The sequence below is a fragment of the Leptidea sinapis genome, chromosome 21 (genome assembly GCF_905404315.1).
Source record: "Leptidea sinapis chromosome 21, ilLepSina1.1, whole genome shotgun sequence".
Taxonomy (NCBI): Eukaryota; Metazoa; Arthropoda; class Insecta; order Lepidoptera; family Pieridae; genus Leptidea; species Leptidea sinapis.
Genome location: NC_066285.1, coordinates 3,550,622 through 3,574,702, shown reverse-complemented (window position 1 = coordinate 3,574,702; position 24,081 = coordinate 3,550,622). Strand labels below are relative to the sequence as shown.

Below are 24,081 nucleotides of genomic sequence, written 5' to 3'. Positions count from 1 at the left end.
AATAATTAACTGTCAAAGCCATCTTTGCAAGATTTTTACAAAATTGTTCTTTCTAAAAACGTAGAATAGCACGAGGAATGATTTAATTTAATGCATTTTAATGATTTCTGCTTCGTTAGGCCGAAGAAGTATAACTTCTTGCAAGCATACATAAGTACACACAAGCTTTTTTACCATTATGATTTAGCGAGAGCCACCTTTGTTATCAGGGTAATGTAATCAGGGTCATTAGAAATAAAAAGTGCATTATATAAATTAATTTATTATAATACACCATGTTAAAGGCACTTATCAATATGGTCCCGAAACATCCACATGACACATTAAGAATGATCAAAATTATAATTATACACAACTTAATATCAAAATATTGCAAAGCCACAATTATAATGAAAATAAAATTACTCTTTTCTTTTAGTTATTTATATAAAAATTGTATATAAAAAATTAGCTAACAAAATATAAATGAAGGATACACAGTGGATTTTATTTAGAATGATAATATGTCAGATTATTTATATTATTTAATACAGTCATTTTGTTACCTACATTTGTAGATTTCTGTGAGTTGTGAAAAGTGTTTATTTTGAGAAAGAAAATTTTTAGATTTTGAATCACTGAAGTTTTGCCCTTTGGCCAAAACGCGTGTTTGATACTACTTGGAATTGAATACAATTAATATAAATAGTTACATCGTTTTCGTTTAATACATCTTTTTTTTATAGTAACAGACATATATTAAAAACTTTTTTAATATGGCGGAGACATAGTCGGCCTCGTAACGCCGGGAAACTTACCAGGTTAACACTGTTGTAAGCCCCAAATAACTGTACTTATTATAAAATTGATACAAAAATATGTTACACTTTATACAATTAAATAACTATATATACCCATGCTGTGATGGTCAATATTATTAAAATACTTAATCTACAATAATCAGATCATTAAGTAAAAATATATTTTATACAACCGTTCCTATACTAATATAATACAATATGCATTGTTGATTTCAAACGGCATGTATACCACACTGAGACAGCTATTAAAATAGCGGAAAAAATAAAGGATGCAATCTACTTTACTTTATGTTACATAAATAATCAGAAAAGAAACGCGAAAAATAGGTTAACTATGTAGACGTGTTCTGCTGTACTTATTGAAGACTAAACTAGTGGGAGGCTCCTTTGCACAGGATGCCGGCTAGGTTATGGGTACCAAAACAGCAAATAAGCAATAATGTGTGTGGATTATTGTGATTCGGTCTGAAGGGCGCCGTCTGAAGGCTAGTGAAATTATTAGGCAAATGAGATTTAACATGACCGAATAACAATATTTACTGAGTCTGCAACACATTACAAAACTACTTGAGAGTTAGCGCCACCTCTAGAAAGTCGCAACCCTAAGGATGGAATGTCTCGCGTGCCTTTAATTATTCCAGCGTCCTCGCCTTCCAAATAAAAATACAACAATCACAATTAAATCTCTTTTTTGCTGAAGAAATAGGTGTGAAGAAAATCCATTTGAAATAATAGCTGTTTCAAGTGATATGCGTATTTGTTGGAAATATACACTACAATATAAAAATATACCTAAACATTCCGTCGTATTTAATAATTAGTAAGCTCTTGTGCTTCCAACGATTGTATAAAATGAAATACCTATGTTATTATGGCAGATGTGAATATAAAGGTGGCACTTCACATGGCTATTTGTATTTGTGTATTTTTTATATTTGGCAAATAATTGCCATAATTGACAGTTTATTTGACAAAGTGTTGGCCTTATTTGCCTATTTGACAAATAAGGCCAATACCAAATACGCGTTACCGTGCGCTTGTCGGTTTTTCGAGGCACATGGGGTCAAATAGGCAAATAAACCGTCCACACAATGGCCATATTTAGAAGCGCACGCGCCGTGAACCTTGCGTTCTGCTTCCAAATGTTTGCGTGTTTGTTATTTGACTGCCGTGTGTGGATGGTTGTACTTGCCTTTATTTGCATGTTTGCCTGAATGTCATATATTTTGCCAAATACAACAAACACCCAATAGCGAACACAAATAGCTATGTGAAGTGCTACCATTAGAAAAAAAGTTCCTTATACAGAATTTAAAACAGCGACTAAGTGTGTACATTTACTAGTGTCGCGTTACGACATAGGCGATAAGCTATTGAGGACAATTGCTCGGTTCATTTCATAATCACACATATTAATTATTTAATCTACAGTTTTGCTAGAACTTTACAATTGGCCGTATAGGTAATATTATCTATCAACTTTTAATTTTAATTGAATTCTTTTATTTTGAGATAGCTGCACAGCATTGAACCATAGATATAATAATAGACTGAGCTCTCTAGAAAGATACAAATCGAAATAATGCCTCTTTTCAGTAGATTTAAAGTATTCATAGATATAGAAGAAAGATATATTGAAGATACACTGCAAATTTATTATTCTATACAAGAAATGACAAGGTTAGCGACACCTACACGCAATAGTGACTGATGCGCCCTGCCCAATAAAATGCAGTGCCGCTCAGAATTCTCGCAAAACAAAATTCTAAGCAGCACTGTCATTGTATCAGTTACCTCGAAAGTACATTTTTATTTCCGATTGGGTGATAGACTACAAACTTTTATGAGTGACATTAATTTCAATTTTTATACAGCTTGTTCTCTATATCTATGGTTTGACCCAACGATAGACTGACGCCATCGCTACCATTCTCGAATATAAAACTCAGACATGGATTAGAATGCTTTGAGCACTCGACTCCATAAGGAATCGAAACCTTCACAATGAATAAAGTACCGCTTCTGACTCAATCAGACTTGCAGACATAATACCCGGATCACTAACAAATTTGCACGTAATTGAGTGGAAACTGACCTTTAAGGCCATTGCACTCGCCGTAATACCACTCGTCGTTGATCTTCGAGAGGACACGGATGTTGTCACCGGTTATGAACCGCAAGTCACCGTCCTGTACTGGATCGAAGTCGTACAAGGCGACGGCATTGCCTGTGACGGTGATACTGTCGTTCGGTAGAGGCACTTTGATGTCTACAAAGTTAGCCGGGAAGTATCCTTCCAAGCCGCTGTTTAGTTTGCCGTGTAGCCATTCCTCGTTCACTCGTTTCAGTAGGATGATTTTCGTACCAGCCTGAAAGTAAATTATAAGTAATATTTAGTTAGAGATATCACAGTGTATTTACTGTACACAAACTATTACACTTTTTTTACATTCCATCTTAAATCTTAAGCCCGCATTACAAGAGGTCTCTCTGTCTAAAAAAAATACGACATACTAATGGATAACAATTTCAAAGTCAAATAAACCTTATTCAATTACGCTTAAACTAAGCGCTTTTGTATGGTCATTACAAATACTTCTTTTAAATTATTGAATTTACCATATTATGTTTGTAAAAAGTTGAGCTCGTCAGAAAAACATACAAGAAACTCAACGGCCACTCTTTTCAATCAAATAGAGTATTTTACAATGGCTGTAATATACATAACAAATTAGTTTGTAATGTGCTGCATCCAATATATGAGTCGTGTTTAAATAATAATATCTGGACGACCGAGCCTTACTCGGATTTTTAAGAATATACAAAACTTTAACAAAAAAAAAACTAATAGGACATCTGGATTCGAACCGGGGTCTTCTGCTTTCCGAATCACCCAATGTCCCATCTGATCTAGTACAGTCTTGAATAGTGGCGAAATTTACCTCTGTATTCTAACACGAATAAAACTACATTTTTTAAAATTGAAACCTAGCTAGATCGATTTATCACCCCTGAAACTACCTGTATACTAAATTTCATTAAAATCGTTGGAGCCGTTTCCGAGATTCAGATTATATATATATACAAGGATTGCTCGGTTAAAGGGATAAAGATAAATTATTTCATAAAAAGTCCTTTTTGTGTACGTATTATGATTACGTATTGTATCTTGTGGAATATGGACCTAAGCCTGACGAATGCAGTGTGCCTTAAGGCGAAGAGTAAGCAGAAAACACGCAAACATGGTGTTTTTAGACAAGTTTTGTGGTGAAAGTATTCGAGCTATGAACACTACTTAATCCTGTTACACATATCCTTAAGTCTTATTTGTAGGTTGCTAATGCTTGCTGTTGGTTATAGTTAACACTGCCGAACCTTTTTGAACTACCACTTTTCTTTGAAGTTAAACAAGTTTTTTGGCATGGCGTGACGCATTTTTTTGGTACTTCTCTCAGAAAAGTTATTCTTATAGCTTGTACTTTTTTGTGTAGGTTCCTATATTTAGATTAGTAGTGAATAACGAGGATTGTAAGCATATAAACTGTTTACCACCCAAGAATTTGGAAAATATTGGCTTTGTTACATAGATGGCGAGCCGGCAGCCGTGAACTCATATCATTCAAGGTCGCTGGCATTTAGTGTCGCCTTAATAAGTACATATTATTATTGGTCGGAGTCTGCCAACTCATCCACTGTCCAGTATAGTCAGTCTTTGTACGTTTAGTAGAAAATGTATCACATTATGTAGGACAACCATTTCTTAGATATTGTTATTATTAAACTATTCATAAATGAGTTGTAATTCAGGTGCCTACTTTTCATGCAGTTTAAGAAACACGTAAATAAAAGGCATTGGTTCTCTGAAAATTGATTCCTTTAGAATTCTTTTTGATGTCATTTCTAATATACTAGATACTACTACCTCTTCGGAAACTAATGGCGCTCTGAGAGAGAAGAAGGGGCGCTAGAAACTCTCCGAGTATTCTTTTTTTGCACTCTTCCTCAAAACTATAGATGAACAATCCACACCAACACAATAGAACTATCTATATCCGAGACTTGTAGTTTCGTCTCGTAAGCATGATGTTTACCACATTGTTAATTGTTTAATTAGAATGTATACAGAGCGGTCGAAATGATCAGTGCGAGATATTTTTAAACTAAACTGGTCAGTTGCAAATTGAATACAATTTTAGCCGTGGGCAGAATAATAATTAGCCGTAATTATGTTAGCCTTGTGCTGAAATAAAGATGAACAATTGCAACGATTGCTGTTCGCCGGTAATTGAGATAAATCAAGTTACGTCAATGACGAATGTTTTTTTATGAACATCAATACTAAAAATTATAAATCTAGAATAATAGTATCTTAGATCATTTATGGCCGTTCCCAATATTCTATCTATCTCCGGTTGTGGCCTACCTGAGATAAAAAATCGTAACTATCGTTGACTTTTCTGCTCCAATAAACTTATCGACGGTAATTCACCTTATCCGTACACGCATACCTATTGTCAATGGGATGACGTATAGCTTACCAGCGATAGAAGTTTGTATGGAATTGCAATTCACGCGTCCTAATATAAGGCGATAAGAATGACTTATCGGGTATATTTGGACAGCTTCAGATTGGGAACGGCCATCAATCTCTATTTTGAGCAATGCAAAGTGACATACAAATCGCTAGTGTAAGACGTAGCTTGTTACGCACACTAAAGTAATAAGCCTGGCCTGTTTTCATCGGATGTCTAACAGCAAGAGGCTCCATCTAGTCGTATAAATTATCTAAGAATATTATCATAACTTTATATATACGTATTTTGCCAATACAACTAACTATACAACTGGTACGACGAATATCACAATAAATTTTTAAATACAAGGATGATGACTCAATACCTAATAGATATTTGCGGGAAATAGTGCACCTATTTCGCAGGAAAACGCCCTGGGTTCCTTTTTGCCTGCCCTCATCGAACCTACTCTGGAGATATTGACCAGATCGTCGCGTCGGTCCATTTAATGGGGGGGCCTACCAACACTACGTCTTCCGGTACGTGGTCGCCATTCAAAGACTTTACTGTCCCAACGGCCATCTGTCTGTCGAGCTGTGCACTGCCCACTGCGACTTCAGTTTCGCAACCATCCCCAGGATCTCCTCATTTCTAATTCGATCTCGCAGGGAAACTCCGAGCATAGCCCTCTCCATTGCCCTCCGAGCGACAATGAGCTTCCTCATAAGGCCCACAGTTAGCGACCACGTCTGCGTTCCGTTTGTCATCAATGGCAACACTCTCAGGTTAAAAACCTTCGTCTTCAGACACTGTGGTATTTTGTACAAGAGATTTTACGGAGCTTCCCGAACGCTGCCCATCGGAGTTGGCTTTGACGAGTGACCTCTCTCCCGAAAGACCCTCCCAACTGGATTATTTATCCAAGGTAGACGAACTACACTATAAAAACAACCCTTGAATTTCTTCACAGGTATATGAATGTTATATTTATACTTTTTAATTATCTCTTTCTTTATAGAAATGTGATTTTAAGATATTGCCATCATCATCTCTTTATTTCTTAACTTATTTACAAAATGTTTTTTTATTTAATTTTAAAAATAATTTTAATTCCTTTTTTTTGAGGTTTAGTCAAAGATGACTATGTCACCCCCGTAACTTAAGCAAATCCTTAATTACATCACACAATAGTTCAACATTGTTATTTTTATCACACGAGTAAATGATGTTTACACCTGTAAGGCATGACTTATTGTACTAGCCCATATAAATACTTACTAAATCATAATTTTATAAATATGTGTTGTTTCTGATTCTATCTGAGTAAATAGATAAATGTTTTTCTTTATTGTAAGACCGTCGAACAAACGTTTATATTAAGTACGTTCGAAATTCGAAAAAAAAAAAATTACGGGTTGCACTACGGGAGTGTCGGCAGAAGCGAAAACTTGAACATAAACGTGGTGCATTTTTGTTTATTTGGAATGTTTTTTTTTTATGGAATAGGAGGACAAACGAGCGTACGGGTCACCTGTTGTTAAGTGATCACCGCCGCCCACAATCTCTTCCAACACCAGAGGAATCACAGGAGCGTTGCCGGCCTTAAAGGAAGGTGTACGCGCTTTTTTTGAAGGTACCCATATCGCATCGTCCCGGAAACACCGCACAAGGAAGCTCATTCCACAGCTTTGTAGTACGTGGAAGAAAGCTCCTTGAAAACTGCACTGTGGAGGACCGCCACACATCCAGATGGTGAGGATGATATCCTAACTTGTTGCGTGTCGTGCGAAGGTGGAATGCTTAGGGAATAAATATTCATTTAATACGCTATCGTACACAAAAATACAGTACTTACATAAAAAATTTAACACTTCAGAACTATTACAATTATTCTATATTAATAAGTTTATCTCTCAAAAAAATTAAGTTTATAGTCAATGTTGATGTTAATATATCAACTGAAGTTAAAGTTCGATAATCTAATTTGAATCCTATAACCTTTCACCGAAAGTTCTATTTACATAATTTCAACAACTGTCTTACGAATTTTCGATCAGGATCACGTGTCTAACATTTTAGTTAACATTTTATATCCATCCAGAGATTGAATAGGCCCCTCGCGTATTAGAAGCAATGGTTTTAACCGTTGCGTCATCGATGCTCTTGATGAGCACTCAAGTGATGAATGACAGAATATCAATATGAATTCTAACGAAAAATTTGCATTATATCGCGTGCCGAGCAGTCGAGACTGAAATCGCCAAGTTTAGCCACAGATTACTAATAATTTACGTTTAGCGCCATTTGTTACCACGGAAGATGTATTTGCTGCATGAGGAAGTTTTAGCGGAACATATTCAAAGATATCATTTATAAAGATGTAGACAATAAGTGAGACTTCACTATATTCTATATCGTGGTTATAAGAGTATGAATTAATAAGTAACAACTTGTTAAGTAACGTTGAGTAGAAATTAATATGGCAAATTTTCATTTCAAGCTACTTAATAAGGTTATGGGTTACATGATATTTCTAATTTTAAACACTTCAGACCAACTTGATAAGACATCACGTATTTTGTTTTTTTTTTATGAAAATAAGGGACGAGACGAGCAGGACGTTCAGGTGATGGTAATTGATACGCACTGCCCATTACAATGCAGTGCAGCTCAGGATTCTTGAAAAACCCCAAAAATTCTGAGCAGCACTGCGCTCATCACCTTGAGATATAAGATGTTAAGTATCATTTTGCCTAGTAATTTCACTAGCTACGACGCCCTTCAGACCGAAACACAGTAATGTTTACACATTACTGCTTCAGCAGAAATTGACGCCGTTGTGGTGCCCATAATCTAGCCGGATAATCTAACAGCTAGTTAAATTAAAAATAACAAAAGAAGTTCAATAAACTAAAAACAAAGTTCACTGACGTTCATATCTGGCATGAATATGCATATACATATTACTTATTATAAAATCTGTTAGAGGACTAACTTAAACAATAGACGACAAAATAATATTTTGAAATAGCTTATAAATTAGATGTTAACGATATAAGGCCTCATAAAAATATCTTTAAAATAATCTTTCCTGTCTGCCTTATTTTTTTTTAAATTATTTTCGCTATTTAAAACGGATACTTCAACGAACTTTATTTTTTGAGTAAAGCAAAAAGTTTGTGTTTTGTTGTTTCTAACTATATTTTTCTCATATTAATTTTAATTAATGGTTTGATACCAAATTTTCTATCAAATATATAAATATGGAACGTACAATATCAACAGAGCGGAAGACTATTTCTTGAGTAAATCAAATACGCTTTCATCTCAGTAACCTTTCCCCTACATTGCGCGGGAATACAAAATTATCGAAATGTCGCAAAGTAAAAATAATTGTTATACATAATGTAGGATCTTTTTGCTCCGTACTTATTAGTAATGAGGGCTTGTAAAATTTTATTCAAGTGTGGCCTTCATATGGACAGATTATTATTCTTTTCTGGGAGTTTCTTGCGCCGCTTCTTCTCTCTCAGAGCGCCATTTCTTTCCGAAGTGGTAGTAGTATCTAGGATATTAGAAATGACATCAAAAATAATTCTAAAGGAATCAATTTTGAGAAAATATATGCCTTTTATTAATCGTTCTTTGGCCAAACGACGAAACATTTGCTAAATGCAATTTTCTTAAATTAATTGTTATGTACCGCGAAACAGCGTACATACCGAAAGAAGGAATCCTTTTGAAACCTAACAGTTAAAGCACTTTCGCACACGTCCGATCCGAATCCGATCCGTATCCGTGAAAACACAGTCCGAAGTAGTCGTAGAACAATTATTTCGATGGTAGTTTACGCATTAGATCCGGCTTCCGTCATCCGATTTCTTTTAGTCAACCGTTAGAAATTGTTCTACGACTACTTCAGACCGTTTTTCACGGGTATGGATCGGATGAGGATAGGACGTAGTGCGAAAGCGCTCTTACGGTGGTTATTTTAAGTCGAGGCATTTTAACGCATCAACACATTAGCTGTTCTAGCACATATTTGATCCAAGTTTCAACCCATAAAAAATACCTGGCCCGAAATCTTTGCCATAATAACTATCAACTATATTATATGTGCATTGCATCCCTTTCAAAACCAGGTAAGAGGGATAGCAAATGCGCAAAATCGTCTAAAAGCAATTTACGTAAACGCCATGAATAAGATTTTTCAATATTAATCAATTAAGTGAAATCATTTTCTTGTAAAGTTTTACCTTCAAATATTGCGTTGTAAAGAAAAGAACGTAGCGAAATGCTCTACTTTAGTGTTCTTTTTAACCGACTTCAAAAAAGGAGGAGGTTCTCAATTCGTCGGTATTTTTTTTTATGTTTGTTACCCCAAACTTTCGACTGGGTGAACCGATTTTGATAATTCTTTATTTGAAAGCTGGTGCTTTCCGTGTGGTTCCATTGTAATTTGGTCCAGATCTGACAATGGCATCCATGAGAAAACCATAAAAGTCTTTAAAATTGCTGTACATATGTATAGCAAAGTGGATGATAAATTTACGAATAACTCAATATCGCGCCAACCGATTTCGATGATTCTTTTTTTATTGGAAAGGATACACTTCAAAGATAGTTTGGTGAGGGTTTGGCTAGGTTCTTATTACGGAATCCACGACAAAGTAACGGAAATCTTCAATCATTAGGAGCAAATTAACGATACTCGGCCGAATATTTTTTATGCTATAGTATATCTACACATATTTAGACAATATATTAGTTAGTGTACTTCAAATTCACTAAAAATCATAAAATAAAAAAAAATTAACAAAAAACAACCGACTTCAAAAACACTACTCCAAAACAATAGATATAATGTGCACTAAAAAGTATAAAAATTTATTGAATTAGGCGTTACTTTGCGGAAATCCATAATTATACAAATGATTTAAGTTTTCTTTAGTGTTAATTCCGCCAATATTTGTTTTTAAGTCTCTTGCCAGAAGTTGGCGAGACAACACGTCCTGAGGATGCCTCGTGTAGAGGCGAAACACGTGTCGAATTATTTTAAAAACAAATATTGGCGGAATTAACACTAAAGAAAACTTAAATCATTTGTATAAGTATAAAAATAATTATTGTGTATTTTTATACAATTTAATTAATAAATCTAATTCTAGTTACGATTATTGTAATTTTTGGAGTCGGTGCATCCAGGATAGGTTTGTTACTACATACATAGTTAAAGGTGAGATGTGCTTGAGTCGTGAGGAGGCGAGAGCGGGTCGCGGCGGAAGGACACCGATTCCAAAAATTACAATACATAATTAGATTACTAATAACTAGAATTACTACGATTACTAATAACTAGAATTAGATTAATTAATTAGATTGTAGAAAAATACGCAATTATTTTCATACTTTTTAGTGCACATTATATCTATTGTTTTGGAATAGTGTTTTTGAAGTCGTTTGTTTTTTTGTTAATTTTTTTTTCTATGAAGAGAATTTTTAGAATTTTAATATTACACATTAAAATTATTAATGCGTCGCGTAGTGCCATTTACACACGTATATAGATACCATAAATGACTGTTTTGTTGTTAATTATTATAATTTATAGGTAATTATTATAACTTATTCTACAATAAATATGCAATAAAAATCAATAGTTATAATCTTAAATACGCTTTATTTATAGTTAAATATTGTTGTAATGTAATATTAAATAAGGTATAGTGCAATAACATCGTGTTGATTTTCTTTTTTAACCGACTTTAAAAAGGAGGAGGTTCTCGATTCGATCGGTATGTTTTTTTATGTATGTACACCGATTATGCTATGATTTATGATCCTATTTACGTAATTCTTCTTTAGTTCGATGCGAAATAGATGCCATTTGGTCCGACACCGACTTAAAACCTGTCAATAGGTAGCACATATCTAATATATAAAATTCTCGTGTCACGGTGTACGTAATAGAACTTTTCCGAAATGGCTGGACCGATTTTCGTGAATCTTAGCATGCATATCGGCTAGGGTAAAGAATCGGGCAACATCTATTTTTCATCCCCCTTAAAGTTAAGGGTCCACCCGCAATTTGTTTTTGTTTTTGTACGTAATTTTTTGTTTTTATTTTTTTATGATACCTACAGCATTAAAATATACATACAACCCTAAATTTTCAACCCTCTACAATCAACCCCTATTTTTGTATCGCGATTTTTTTTATTATTCTGTTACATCAACAAATCCGCTATAGGGTTGCAAGATGGCAATGGATCAATACTTACAATAATTGTAGTACGATAAATTTGGTAGGTCTGAGAATCGGTTGCATCTACTTTTTACACCCCAAAAACTTTTTTATTACTTTATATGGCATTACAACGTTTGCTGGGTCAGCTAGTAATATATAAATAATAGTATTTTATTAATATTAAAGGTAAAGATTTGCATAACAGGTGTATTAAATTACTATTTTCGTTATTTTATACTTTTCAGTTTTTGAAGTCGGTTTTTTAAACGTAGTTTTTTTTAACACAGCATATTATTATAAGGCTAGCTGAGAGGTGTAACTTATACTAGTAGTCATCAATCTTAATTCAAATATAACAGGGGTTAGGAAAGTATGAAATTACCGTTTTGACGTCCTGACTACTTTGGATTACATAAACCTCTTTGGTATGAGATATATACGAGGTGTGTTCAAAAAGTAACGAGAATTTTTAAATTTCGCGGGTTTGGAGAGTCCGCCTGTATAAAAAAATGTTGGTACACATGCCCCTGAAGTACGATAAAATTTTCAGCAATATTCATTGCTTGAGTGGCAGCCGCTAACGCTAGACGTGTTTTTCGAGCTCGGTGATTTTCGTTTGTGAAAAAAAATGGATCAAAGAATTTGTATTCAATTTTGCGTAAAAAATAAAATAAAGTGTAGTAAAGTTTGTAAAATTTTAACAAAGGCATATGGTGAGTCTGCTATTAGTAAAGCAAGGATTTACGAGTGGTACCTATAAGCGTTTCCAAGATGGCCGCGAAAACGTTGAAGATGACGAACGACCCGGACGCCCAAGCACATCAACAACCGATGAAAACGTGAAAAAAGTGAAAGAAAAGGGTTATGAACGATCGCCGAATCAAAATCAGAGAAGTCGCTGATGATGTTGGCATATCAGTTGGCTCATGCCATGAAATTTTTGCAGCAAAATTCGTTCCAAAATTGTTAAATTTCGAACAAAAACAGCGGCGAATGGAAGTTGCTCAGGAGTCGCTAAATGATGTTAATAACGATGCAGAACAACTAAAACGTGTTATAACAGGTGACGAAACATGGGTTTACGGATATGAATTTATTATTGCATTAAAAGGCCGTCGTTTTACAAGCATAGGTGACATTAAAAGCGAATCGCTGAAAGAGCTAAAAGCCATTACAAAGATCGAGTTTCAAAAGTGTTTCGAGGATTGGAAAAAGCGTTGGCACAAGTGTATTATATCCGAGGGGGATTACTTTGAAGAGGACAAAATAGATATTGATGAATAAATAAAGATTTTTTTCATAAAACAATAATTCTCGTTATTTTTTTAACACACCTCGTACTTACGGCCGTTTTCAATAACCTATTTATCCTTAGTTTAACTTACTAGAGGTAGACAAATCTATCTTTTTACGCTTACTTACATTTCAGTAACCTATTGACAGATAGTGTTAGACATAACTATGGATAGATAAGATGTCATTAAACGGTGACAACAATGTATCCGTAAGTTAAAGTAAGAGTAGATAGGTTATTGAAAACGGCCGTATAACTATATTGGACATAACTATGGATCGATAAGATCTTGTCATTAAACGGTTTTTTTTAATGGAATAGGAGGACACCTGGTGTTAAGTGATCACCGCCGCCCACATTATCTTGCAACACCAGAGGAATATACCCATATCGTATCGTCCCGGAAACACCGCACAAGGAAGCTCATTCCAAAGCTTTGTAGTATGTGGAAGAAAGCTCCTTGAAAACCGCACTGTGGAGGACCGCCACACATCCAGATGGTGCGGATGATATCCTAACTTGTTGCGTGTCGTGCGAAGGTGGAATGTGTGAATAACGTGTGACAGCAATGTATCCGTAAGTTACAACTAAGGATAGATAGGTTATTGAAAACGGCCGTTAGCTAATATTAGTACAGACACGCTCAAACCTTTAAATAAATAAAGTAACAAGAACGTAATTCAACATAATTTAAATATGAAACGATGCAGTTAGTAATAGTTTCAACATAGCGCGCGATTATACTGCCGACCATAATAAATAATTATAAAGTTAGTGTTGCAACTAAAGTTAACTGAAGGCCAAGCCTAGCGTGTTATTAGGCCACTTAAAGTGTTGTATCTTGACTACACTTGCACAAGAAAGTAACATGGCTGTCATAAAAATCCGAGCTACTCAGAGGTCTGGGAGCGATGATGTAGCATGAAACATAACTTTACATTAAAGTTCTTGTAGTTGTAACTATTTATGGCGTATTAAAAGATTTTTTTACCTGCCACCTGGTATTAAGTGATCACCGCCGCCCACAATCGCTTTCAACACCAGAGGAATCACAGGAGCGTTGCCAGCCTTTAAGGAAGGTATGTGCACTTTTTTTAAAGGTACATGGGTACCTTCAAAAAAAGATTCGTGGTATCGTCTCGAAAATACCGCACAAGAAAGTTCATTCCACGTACGTGGAAGAAAGCTCCTTAAAAACCGCTCTGTGGAGGACCGCACACCGTGGGGATGATATCCTAAAATATGGCGTATCGTACTAGATCTCGTTCAAACCAATTTTCTTGCCATTTGGCTATGGAACCCTAAAAAGGGGAAACAAAAAAGTTCCAAGTCTGACATTTATTTGTGGGATTGTCATGGTTCCTCCAAGCCAGGTAAATACACCGGGTCAAGAGTAACGTCCACCCCCAAAAGACCATTATTAACATCATCACAGCAGTTGGTCTGGGAGGTGCTGTAGCATGGATCTACAAAGGATACAATAGATTTGAAATCGGAATATTTGACATTTTAGGACACAAAAAAGCCAAATGTTACAGTTTTCTGCGTGCGTTTGACATAAGCCAGCTTCTATTAAGCCAGTCCTTCCCCAAAAGACCATTGTTAACTTCAAGAAGGATCGCATCAAATATAAGTTGGTGCTTCAACCCGACGTTCGCACTTTGTCGCTTAGTTAATTATCAATGTCAGTACGTTACCGTTGACCTGGATCGCCTCTTGGCATCCGGGGATAATCAGACGCATTTTGATTCCCTACTAGTTTGTGATCATGCTTCTGATGTCACGAGTCCCAATCAGATGGCACCTTCTGTGTTATATCCCAGCGGATAATCCATAGGGAGCGCCGCTTGCGCCTCTCTCTCCCCAAGAGAAGGTCGCCTTTGATGAAGGCTTAGAGGGCATATGCCCAAAGCCAACCTCAGCTGGTGTTTAGTGGGTAGGCAATTAGGTTTTCGTGTGTCCCACATAACCAACAGACTTAGGTTGCGTTGGTATGCATGAGCATTCAACACCTCGCTCCCGTCGTTATCCCGGAGGGTAGCCCTTTCCCTTTGTCTGAGCACAAAAAAAATGTTTCGCTGGCCACTCAATACGGTTCGCGGCTTTATAACATCCTTTTCTCCCTGACTAGTTGTGCATTTCACCCGCGTACAATAATTTTTGTCATAAATGCATTTTGCAGATGTTCTAAGGATCGATATTTATATATAGAAGACTGTATTTACTTATCACTATTACGCCAGAGAACGCGGATAATATATCGCGGTTCGAACGCATTTTTTGTTCCGATTTGACAGAAATCAATTTAAAAGGCTAAAAAAGTCATAACTCAACAGAATATAATATTATGTACTCGGAAGTTCACGATATCGAGTTCCTGTGCTCCGGTCGATATCAAGCCCGGCAAATTATTATCAATAAACATCCAACGCAAATAACCCACATCATAATTATAGCTATTGGTACAAAATAATTCCAGTGTTGTTTAGTGTGCGAACACCTCTGGAAAAAGCGGGCTCACAAACCGCAGTTATACAGCTGAAATTTTGAATTATAACATTGATATAATATATTGATAATTATGTTGAACCAAAACAGACAGATGCTCCACAAAAAGCATTGATATTCAAACAACAATGGGCCACGTGGGAATACATAAGATCAAAGAAAATTAGGGAAACCATAATGTCAATTAAATGAACAGGGCCTAGAGAAAAGGGAAATGCTGAAAGACCAAAGAAGCAAGGAGAGTTGACCCACCCTGGTATATAATACATACGGAGGTCTTACCTATATTAAGATTTTTTTTCCCATAAACATACGGGGTTTTTTATTGAAATGGAGTATATTGAAAAATGGTTAAAATATTCCTTCTTTTATTGCATTTTGGTTTGAGTCTTTTTTTATGATTATAAGGGACGAGACGATCAGGACGTTCAGTTATGGTAATTGATACGCCGTGCCCCTTACAATGCAGTGCCACTCAGGATACTTGAGAAACCTAAAAGTTCTGAGTGGCACTACAATTGCGCTTGTCACCCTGAGGCATAAGATGCTAAATCTCATTTTCCCAGTCATATAACTAGCTACGGCGCGCTTCAGACCGAACACATTAATGCTTACACATTACTGCTTCACGGCAGAAATAGGCGCCGTCGTGGTACCCATAATCTAGCCGGCATCCTGTTCAAGAAGCCTCCCACTGGTATTACCAATGCTCTAAATAAGTAAAACTAAACTAAACCAAAAATGCAAGAAACAAATGGCTATCTTACAAAAGAAAGTAATAGAAAGGTACGGAGGAGGAAAGCAACATCTAATAGGTAATGTTCAATTCTCATTCTTATAAATCAAAATTCAAATTATAGATTGAACAAAATCTTTATTAAAAATTTGTTGTGTTTTTAAAGTGATAACCCTCACTTCTAGGATTAATACTCAAATAAAATTTGAAAACAAAATTTTATGAACGATGCGGGACTCGAACCCACGACCTCTCGCGTTCCGTGCGAGCGCTAGAATTGCAATTATTGGAATTGTTTACAATGCAAATATTGAGGTTGAGCAGGTTATCAACCGTAAAGTAGATCCTGTAGATGAAGCCGCAACCTGAGAGTTGAAAACAGCATACAAGATTTTAAGACGATACGTCACTCGAACGGTTAGCTCAGTTGGCAGAGCACTCGCACGGAACGCGAGAGGTCGTGGGTTCGAGTCCCACATCGTTCATAAAATTTTGTTTTCAAATTTTATTTGTGTAAATCTTTATTATTATTTTATATTTACGGACGCCCGGAAATAATACGTAAATCATCTCATACACTCACCTATACCCATTCATTTTTGCGAATCGTTGTCTGTGTGTGTTTGTACATAATATTAAACCTGAACAAACAAAATAAAGTGCGTCACCTTGCCAGATGGAAATAGGCGTGACGTCATCATAAGTTCGCAAGCGCAGTTTTCTACTAAATATGTTTTATTATTAGCAATGGTGCACGCGATTGAGAAGCACATTTTGTAACTATTCAACGCATAGTGTGTTTTAAGTAACACAATTATATTAACATATGAATATTTAATTTATAAGTGCATAACGATGTCACACATCAGTACATTTTTATCAAACACTAGCTGACCCAGCAAACGCTGTGCCATATGAAGTAATAAGAAAAAAAACAATACTTAAAATTTTTGGGGTCTTAAAGAAATATATGACGACTTAAGATTTATCGATCTACATAAAAATAATCTCACAGATTAGCAACAGCTGTAGTTAATCTACCAACTATAGTTAGCTAAAATTAAGTTTATTTCTTACCTCCTGTGAAAGTTAAAATGATAATATAAAGATTCTAATTAGTTATTTATTTTAAAATATTATTTTAATTTGATTTCTAAGCGACGGGGGGCTATTTTGTAACACAAGGTGTAAAATCGAAAACCTATTTTTGCGTGCGCTGCAAAAACTATTGACAATAGAACAAAATGATGTACAGGCTATAATATAGGCAATATTTTATTACTTATAAAACTATCGCGTGAATTATACTTTATATGGCAAAACAACGTTTGCCGGGTCAGCTAGTTTTATTTATAATATCCGTGCGCGAAATGTGTTTAAGCTTAAAAAAGGTTACAAAGTTTTATGTCACGTATAGGTATAGAATACATTATAACAAAACACACAAACAATAATAAGTATAAATCGTTTTATTAGTTCCTACAAGGCAATATTCAATGACATCGAATGACGAAGCCACAAAGCCAAGAAACAGACTTCCAGGATATAAAACATTCAACAGAACCGCGCTAGCAAACAAACGCGATACATTCATTAACACCGCTGCTATGTGATAGTGATTCTGTACGTGGAGTTAAGTACTGACGCGACTATCTCATCAATACCACAGAATAAAAATCAGTTAATAGTACGGGAGTTTTACTTAGTTACGCCATTTAAATAAAGGGCTACTGTAGATGCCGGCTTATTATAATTTACCTACCAGTCCTAAAAAATATATTTATTTTATTACAATATGTTATGTTTTTAACCTCGGAGGTGGTGGGTTCGAATCCCGCATCGTTCATAAAATTTTGTTTTTCAAATTTTATTTGTGTATTAATCCTAGAAGTGAGGGCTATCACTTTAAAAACATATTGTTTAGATTTACAAGAGCGACATCTCAAGTCAATTTCCTAATATGCAAATATTGGGGTTGAGCAGGTTATCACCTAGATAGATCCTGTAGATGAAGCCACAACCCGAGAGTTGAACAAAGCAAACAGAATTTTATAACGAGGCGGTACTCGAACGATTAGCTCAGTTGGTTAGAGCACCGGCACGGAACGCCGGAGGTCGTGGGTTCGAATCCCGCATCGTTCATAAAATTTTGTATTTCAAATTTTATTTGTTTATTTAATTTTTTTTTGCCTTAGGTCAAAACTCCCTTGCAACAGCAGAAGAATAACAGGAGCTTTGGAGTTTTTTTTAAAGCATCCATTTCGTATCGACCTCAAGCAGGTCACAAGCAAAAATCATTAAGTCTTCCTGCTAAATAGTTGGTGAGCTATAAACAGGAACCTCTTTTGAAGTAAGAGCTAGTTAAAACTAACTCGAATAACGTCGAGTTTATAGTGCGGAAGTAATACTGGCATCTGTCAGAATTTGTTCTGCTTTTGGGTTTGGAGTGGCAGACTCCTTTGCACAGGTTGCCGGCTAGATAATGGGTAGCACAACGGGGACTTTTCCTGCCGTGAATCTGTAATATGTGAGCATCATTGTGTTCCGGTCTGAAGGGCACCGTAGTCAAAGTAACGAGCGCAATTGCAATAGCGCTCAGAATTTAAGCTATCCAAGAGCCCTGAGCGGCACTGCTTTGTAATGGGCAGGACGTAAAACACTAACCACCAAGTGAACATCTTGCTTGTCTAGTCACATTTTCACATCAAAAAAAGATAAATATTATATAAATAGTTAGTTAAACAATTGATAGCTTGAAGTACCGCAATCAAACAATAAGTGTCCATGAACTCGGGCGTTACCAACAAGAAATTGTACACAAGAAACCGAATATCATTTAATTATAGATAGACTTGCTTGGCCAAATGCCATTATGGACCTGAGTGCCGTGTTAATATGATATAAAACAATTCAAAAATCCATAATAATTTTAGCAATTCATGCCTATTTTGGAAGTATCTATCTGCACTACAATTGGACTATACGATATATTTTTTTATTAGAAAAAGTAATGGAACGAGAAAGACCTGATACGCCATGCCCCCTACAATGCAGTTCCGCTCAGGATTCTTGGAAAATCCAAAATTCTGGACTACATCGGAACTACTCCCATCACTTTCGAAACACAAGATGATAACTCGCATTAGCCCAGTAATTTCACTAGTTACGACGCCCTTCAAAACGAAATACAAATAATGCTCGCACATGAATGGCTGTCGGCAGAAAAAGGCACCGCCGTCGCACCCACCTAACCGACATCCTGTGGAAAGAAGCCTCTCACTGGTAAAAATAATTTGATGATAGTTTTAGTATGGATATGCTCTGAAATTTAATCCTGAAATGTAGAAGAGGAAACATGACCAATAACAGAAGTCATATCTCTTTTTAAATAATAACTGCGGTTTTAAGCAATTCATTATACCCAACCACTGACAGATTTTAAACTTTATAATTAAGTGGCTGGTTAATTTGTTAAAGAAAAGTAATAATTTTCATCTTATGACTATATACCATTCTTCTTGTGAAAGCATTTGGAAAATTGGTTAAATAGAGTTTATCTATAGAATTCAAATTCAAATATTTTTATTCAAAATAGGATTTATAATCACTTATTGAACGTCAAAATCTACCACCCATTCAAAAGAGACTGCCTCAGACCTGAGAAGAATGGGCGCAAGAAACTCAGCGGGCTTTTTTTTTAATATAAAATATGGATTACAATGTAATATCGTACAATAAACATTAATAATTAAAGAGCCTGAGTGTGTTCGCTTTAATCCCAGTCCGTGGTGTCATTAAGAAAATCGTTTATGCTATAATAACCTTTCCCACACAAACGTTTTCTAAGAATTCTTTTAAATTTCGTAACACATTTGTTTTGTACATTTTCTGGGATCATATTGTAGAAGCATATACATCGCCCAACAAAAGACTTACTAACTCGACCCAACCGAGTAGTATAGGCATAACAAGTTTATGTTTGTTCCTCGTCTTAACATTATGAATGTCACAGTTTCTAGAAAATTCCTCAATGTGCTTATGAACATACAAAACATTATCAAAAATGTATTGAGAAGCAACAGTCAAAATGTTTATTTCTTTAAATTTTTCTCTTAATGATTCTTTAGGACCTAGGTTATAAATCGCGTGAATAGCCCTCTACTGCAGCACAAAGATAGTATTAATATCGGCCGCACTGCCCCATAACAATATACCATAGGACATAATAATAATAATATCTAATGTTGCTTATGTAGTCTACATTTAAAGTAAGTAATTCTTACTTTTAATTTTTTTGTTAACATCCCACACTGTAAAAAATGCAAAAAAATATGTCCAAACTTACCGAAAATCTCAAATCCTCATTGTGATCTGTGCAGTAATCAAACAGTGCTATGGCATAGGGTTCTTCTTTTTTTATAAAGTCTGGCTCAACAAAATTTTGAATATCATCAGGCCATTCAACTGGTAAATCTACATCATCCAACTGTGGGGGAGGTGGGGGTGGTATTGTTGGCATTGGAGGTGTTGACTCCCGATCAGGTTCATTTTCTTCACACTCCCAACTACATGAATTTAAATCCTGAAACAGGCATAATATATTTAACATATGCTTATTTTCAGTGACTCCTTTGCTATAAATAAATAATATATGGATTTAAAACAAAAGTAAGTATGAGTACATACAAGTAGATTGACTGCTTCAACTTAAAGAATCAATTCTAGAGCAGAATAAGGAGAAGTACAGAAGGTTCACTTCATAACAACTTTTACAGAAAAAACAATTTTCACTGCCCATTAAAAAGATTCCTTTTTAATCATACAGATTACAGCTGCGATTAATTTTTAATACATATAAAATAAGTCTACACAGACTATGATATTATTGGGTACTATATACCTGTACATAACTATACTTATTATTGGGTACCTACTAAGGTCTGAGACGCGAAAAAGACAGAAAGTATCAGTTTCACGTAACCTTTCCATCTAATTCTGGCTGTGTGGCGGTCAAGGACAATCACACAAGAAAAAAATGCCTAATTAACTTAACTGTAAAATTTTTTTTTAGCTTCACCATGTTTGAGAACTCTTTAAAGTCTGATCAAATAAATAAATGACAGAAAATACTATGGGTGGAATAAAACACACTCATGTTGCGGTGAGCCATTAACATGAATCAACTAAATGACAGAATGCAATAAAAAAAGTAAACATACCCAATTCCACTACTAAGAGTACCAAGAATAAGTGAGCGGGTATGAAAGAATTGAAGTAGCAATATATTATCTCTGCCTACCTCCTGCTACTTAGTAGACAGGTCTGCAGAATCTGTGCAAGTGAAATTTTAAAACAAAAGGCTCCACTACATTTCAAATATTAAAGTCAATTTGTCAGATGATATATAGTTTAATTTGACTATCAAATAATTGTAAACTTTGTACTATTGGGTTACTTTATATACCTGTCTACTGCCATAAACATTATAAGTTCAATATGCAGACAATCATTCTAAAATGGATGATTTTCAAATAGAATTTCAAATTTGGAATACAAAATAGTTTGAGGATGAAACAACTTACAGCAATATCTCCATAGTAGTTGTTTACTTTATGTATTGGCGTTGTTGTATTTACACTCATTGTCACTTGATAACTATTACTAAAGGTACTCTTTAGTAATGCCGCATTATCTGGTGGCTTTGGTCTTGCTGGTTTCGCTCTTATTATGGTGGGCCCATTCAGTGATGGAACAGATGAATACTGATTAGTTAAATTCGCTGATGATTCAAATGGATCTTTGAGTAATGGCTTCTTCATAATTAGGGGTTTATTTACAGGTGAAAAGGGATCTAGTGAAGTAAAATCATCAAATGTATCCTCTTTACTCATTTGCTTCCTTGAACTTGAGAAAAAATCAAAGTCATCTTCAAAGCCACTCTCAGCTTGTGATGCATTACTACCACTTAGTGCATTTCGGTGATTTGTTGAAGTTGTTGCATCAGACCCAAAACTGTCCACACTTATTCCATCACTACTGGATCTAGTAGTGAATGTTGGAGAGCTTGGTGGTGATGAGAGATCTATGAGAGTTCCTGTCTGTATATTACTGTTTACACATTTAGGAAAAAGCTTCTGAGCATCCACATCACTATTTAAATTGGAAACAATAACTTGATTTACTTCTGGTTTACTTTTGCGGTTTAATAGGGACGTAAGAACTGTTGGTTTCCTCATAAAGTGTATAGGTTTTGAAGGAATATTTGGTTGTTTCAATACTTTTGGTGGTGGCGGCCTAGGAGGAGGTTTCTTTTTCTGTGCGAAGACTGGTGATGGTTCAAATACATCTGCACTGAAAGGATCATCATTCCAATTTGTAACAGGAGAATAACGGTTCACCGTTTTTCCTGGAAGCCCCGGTGCAGGCCTTACTGGTGCTTTCATTCCTAAGACAGAGAAATAATTTTTTTATAATTTTTTAATAATTATTGAAGTTACTTGGTTAATTTTTTTACTTAGTTTCCTACCCTCAGTTTCATGGAAGATTGTTGTTTCTCAATGTTTTATTTACAAGTATTTAACAATAAAACCCCAAAAAATTTATGTTTATAAACAAATTACATTACCAGACAATAATTACTTTCTATATAATAAAAATTAAATAATTTGTATGTTTTATGAATAACTTATTGTATTTTAATTAAAATGACATTTAAATTTAATTAAATGTAAATAAATCTATAACTAATTGAATTAAATAAAATTTAAAAGCTGCATACAGACACAGTTGTGTGTAAAATTATAGTTTCTTACAAACAGAAATAATCATAAATTATATTATTTCAAAAGGATTAGTCCCAAAAATATCCCAACAGTATCTTTTAAAATTTTATTATTTTAAGGACTTGAATATAATGTTTATTGAAATTTTTATGATTATTAGAATATCATACCTTATTTTGTCATCAGTTACAAAAAAAACTTTCAGAAGCAATCACTCCTAAATTATGTTAAGATTAACTCTTACTTAGAGTACTACTTATAACACATGACAATGTACAAATAATATTTGTTTCCTCGAACCAAACGTCACAACGCAATTGTATTTGTATCTGACTGATAAAAAATGTGTGATAACAGGAAGAGTTAAAATTACACTGGATATGCTCAAATAATATAATGATTAGCTGAGATCCACCCACTGCTGACTAAATTGGTAATTACAGTTTTCGATATGCAGTATCACAATCACATACATTACATTGCATGGTGCCTGTTACGGAAGAGTACGGCCTTGGTGAAGTTCGTTACTTCATTTACAGGTATCAAATATTTTTTTAACTTTTGGAACCATTCAAATATCCCTTTATATCACAAAAAATATTTATACACACCTTGTTTGAAAAGGTCCATAATATTGAAATATGCACAAAAGAACAACACTACAACAACGCAATTATAATAAATATCAACTGCAATCTGAAAACACTTTTTTTTGAAGTAAGATACTTTGTAATGATTTAACAGACACGTTCTTTTTTGTACCTAATTCACGTTAAAAGAAATGGAACACGTAACATTTCGAAGATTCCTTTTAGCAAGTTGAATTTTCTCTCGTAAGTCGTAAACTCGTAACTCGTACAACTCGTTTTAACTTTAAATCATTTGTTTCGTTTACAAATTGTAACAATGCAATAGCATTTTGACATTGACGACTGACACATCTGACGACTGACAGATCTGACGTCTGACATTGCTTACTTTTCATTGTCAATCACGCCAGCACACAACATACAGAGAGGAAGACCTCGTACACATTTTTACCTCCCGCTGAAAACCTGCATGGCAATTCTGTTAAATATCTGCAACTGCACTGCTTGTCGTTTGACTCGTGCAGTGCAGTTAAAGGTTAGTTCGCGTATTCCACTAATCTTCACTTCACTTCAACCAAGTAAAAGTGTTCTGTGAATGCAACTCACACTG

General features: G+C 35.0%; 2 protein-coding genes across 3 annotated transcripts in view; both read right to left on the bottom strand.

Moving 5' to 3' along the window:
* Positions 1 to 246: 246 nt before the first annotated feature.
* On the bottom strand, positions 247 to 23,766 carry LOC126970519 (uncharacterized). Of its 2 annotated transcripts, none has more exons than XM_050816477.1 (4): positions 23,493 to 23,766; positions 21,682 to 22,544; positions 20,445 to 20,681; positions 247 to 3,169 (listed from the first exon to the last, which is right to left on the bottom strand). In XM_050816477.1, the coding sequence occupies exons 1-4, from the start codon at positions 23,509 to 23,511 to the stop codon at positions 2,861 to 2,863; spliced, it is 1,428 nt and encodes a 475-aa protein (XP_050672434.1). In that variant the 5' UTR covers positions 23,512 to 23,766; the 3' UTR covers positions 247 to 2,860. The 2 variants fall into 2 exon arrangements, with proteins under 2 accessions (XP_050672434.1, XP_050672435.1); XM_050816478.1 differs by lacking the exon at positions 23,493 to 23,766 and adding an exon at positions 23,052 to 23,221.
* The window catches only part of LOC126970508 (LIM domain-containing protein A), a 65,307-nt gene continuing 46,848 nt past the window's right edge, over positions 5,623 to 24,081 (bottom strand). Inside the window, exon 13 of the transcript XR_007730655.1 lies at positions 5,623 to 5,632. The gene's annotated coding sequence lies outside the window, so the exon portion shown is untranslated. The remainder of the gene's footprint in view (positions 5,633 to 24,081) is intronic.

Excerpts from the sequence above, each read along its gene's own strand:
- LOC126970519 (XM_050816477.1), bottom strand. Across the intron at positions 20,682-21,681 it reads ACTACTATGGAGATATTGCT|GATTTAAATTCATGTAGTTG; the intron begins GTAAGTTGTTTC and ends TGCCTGTTTCAG. Across the intron at positions 3,170-20,444 it reads ATGAGGATTTGAGATTTTCG|GCTGGTACGAAAATCATCCT; the intron begins GTAAGTTTGGAC and ends ATTTACTTTCAG.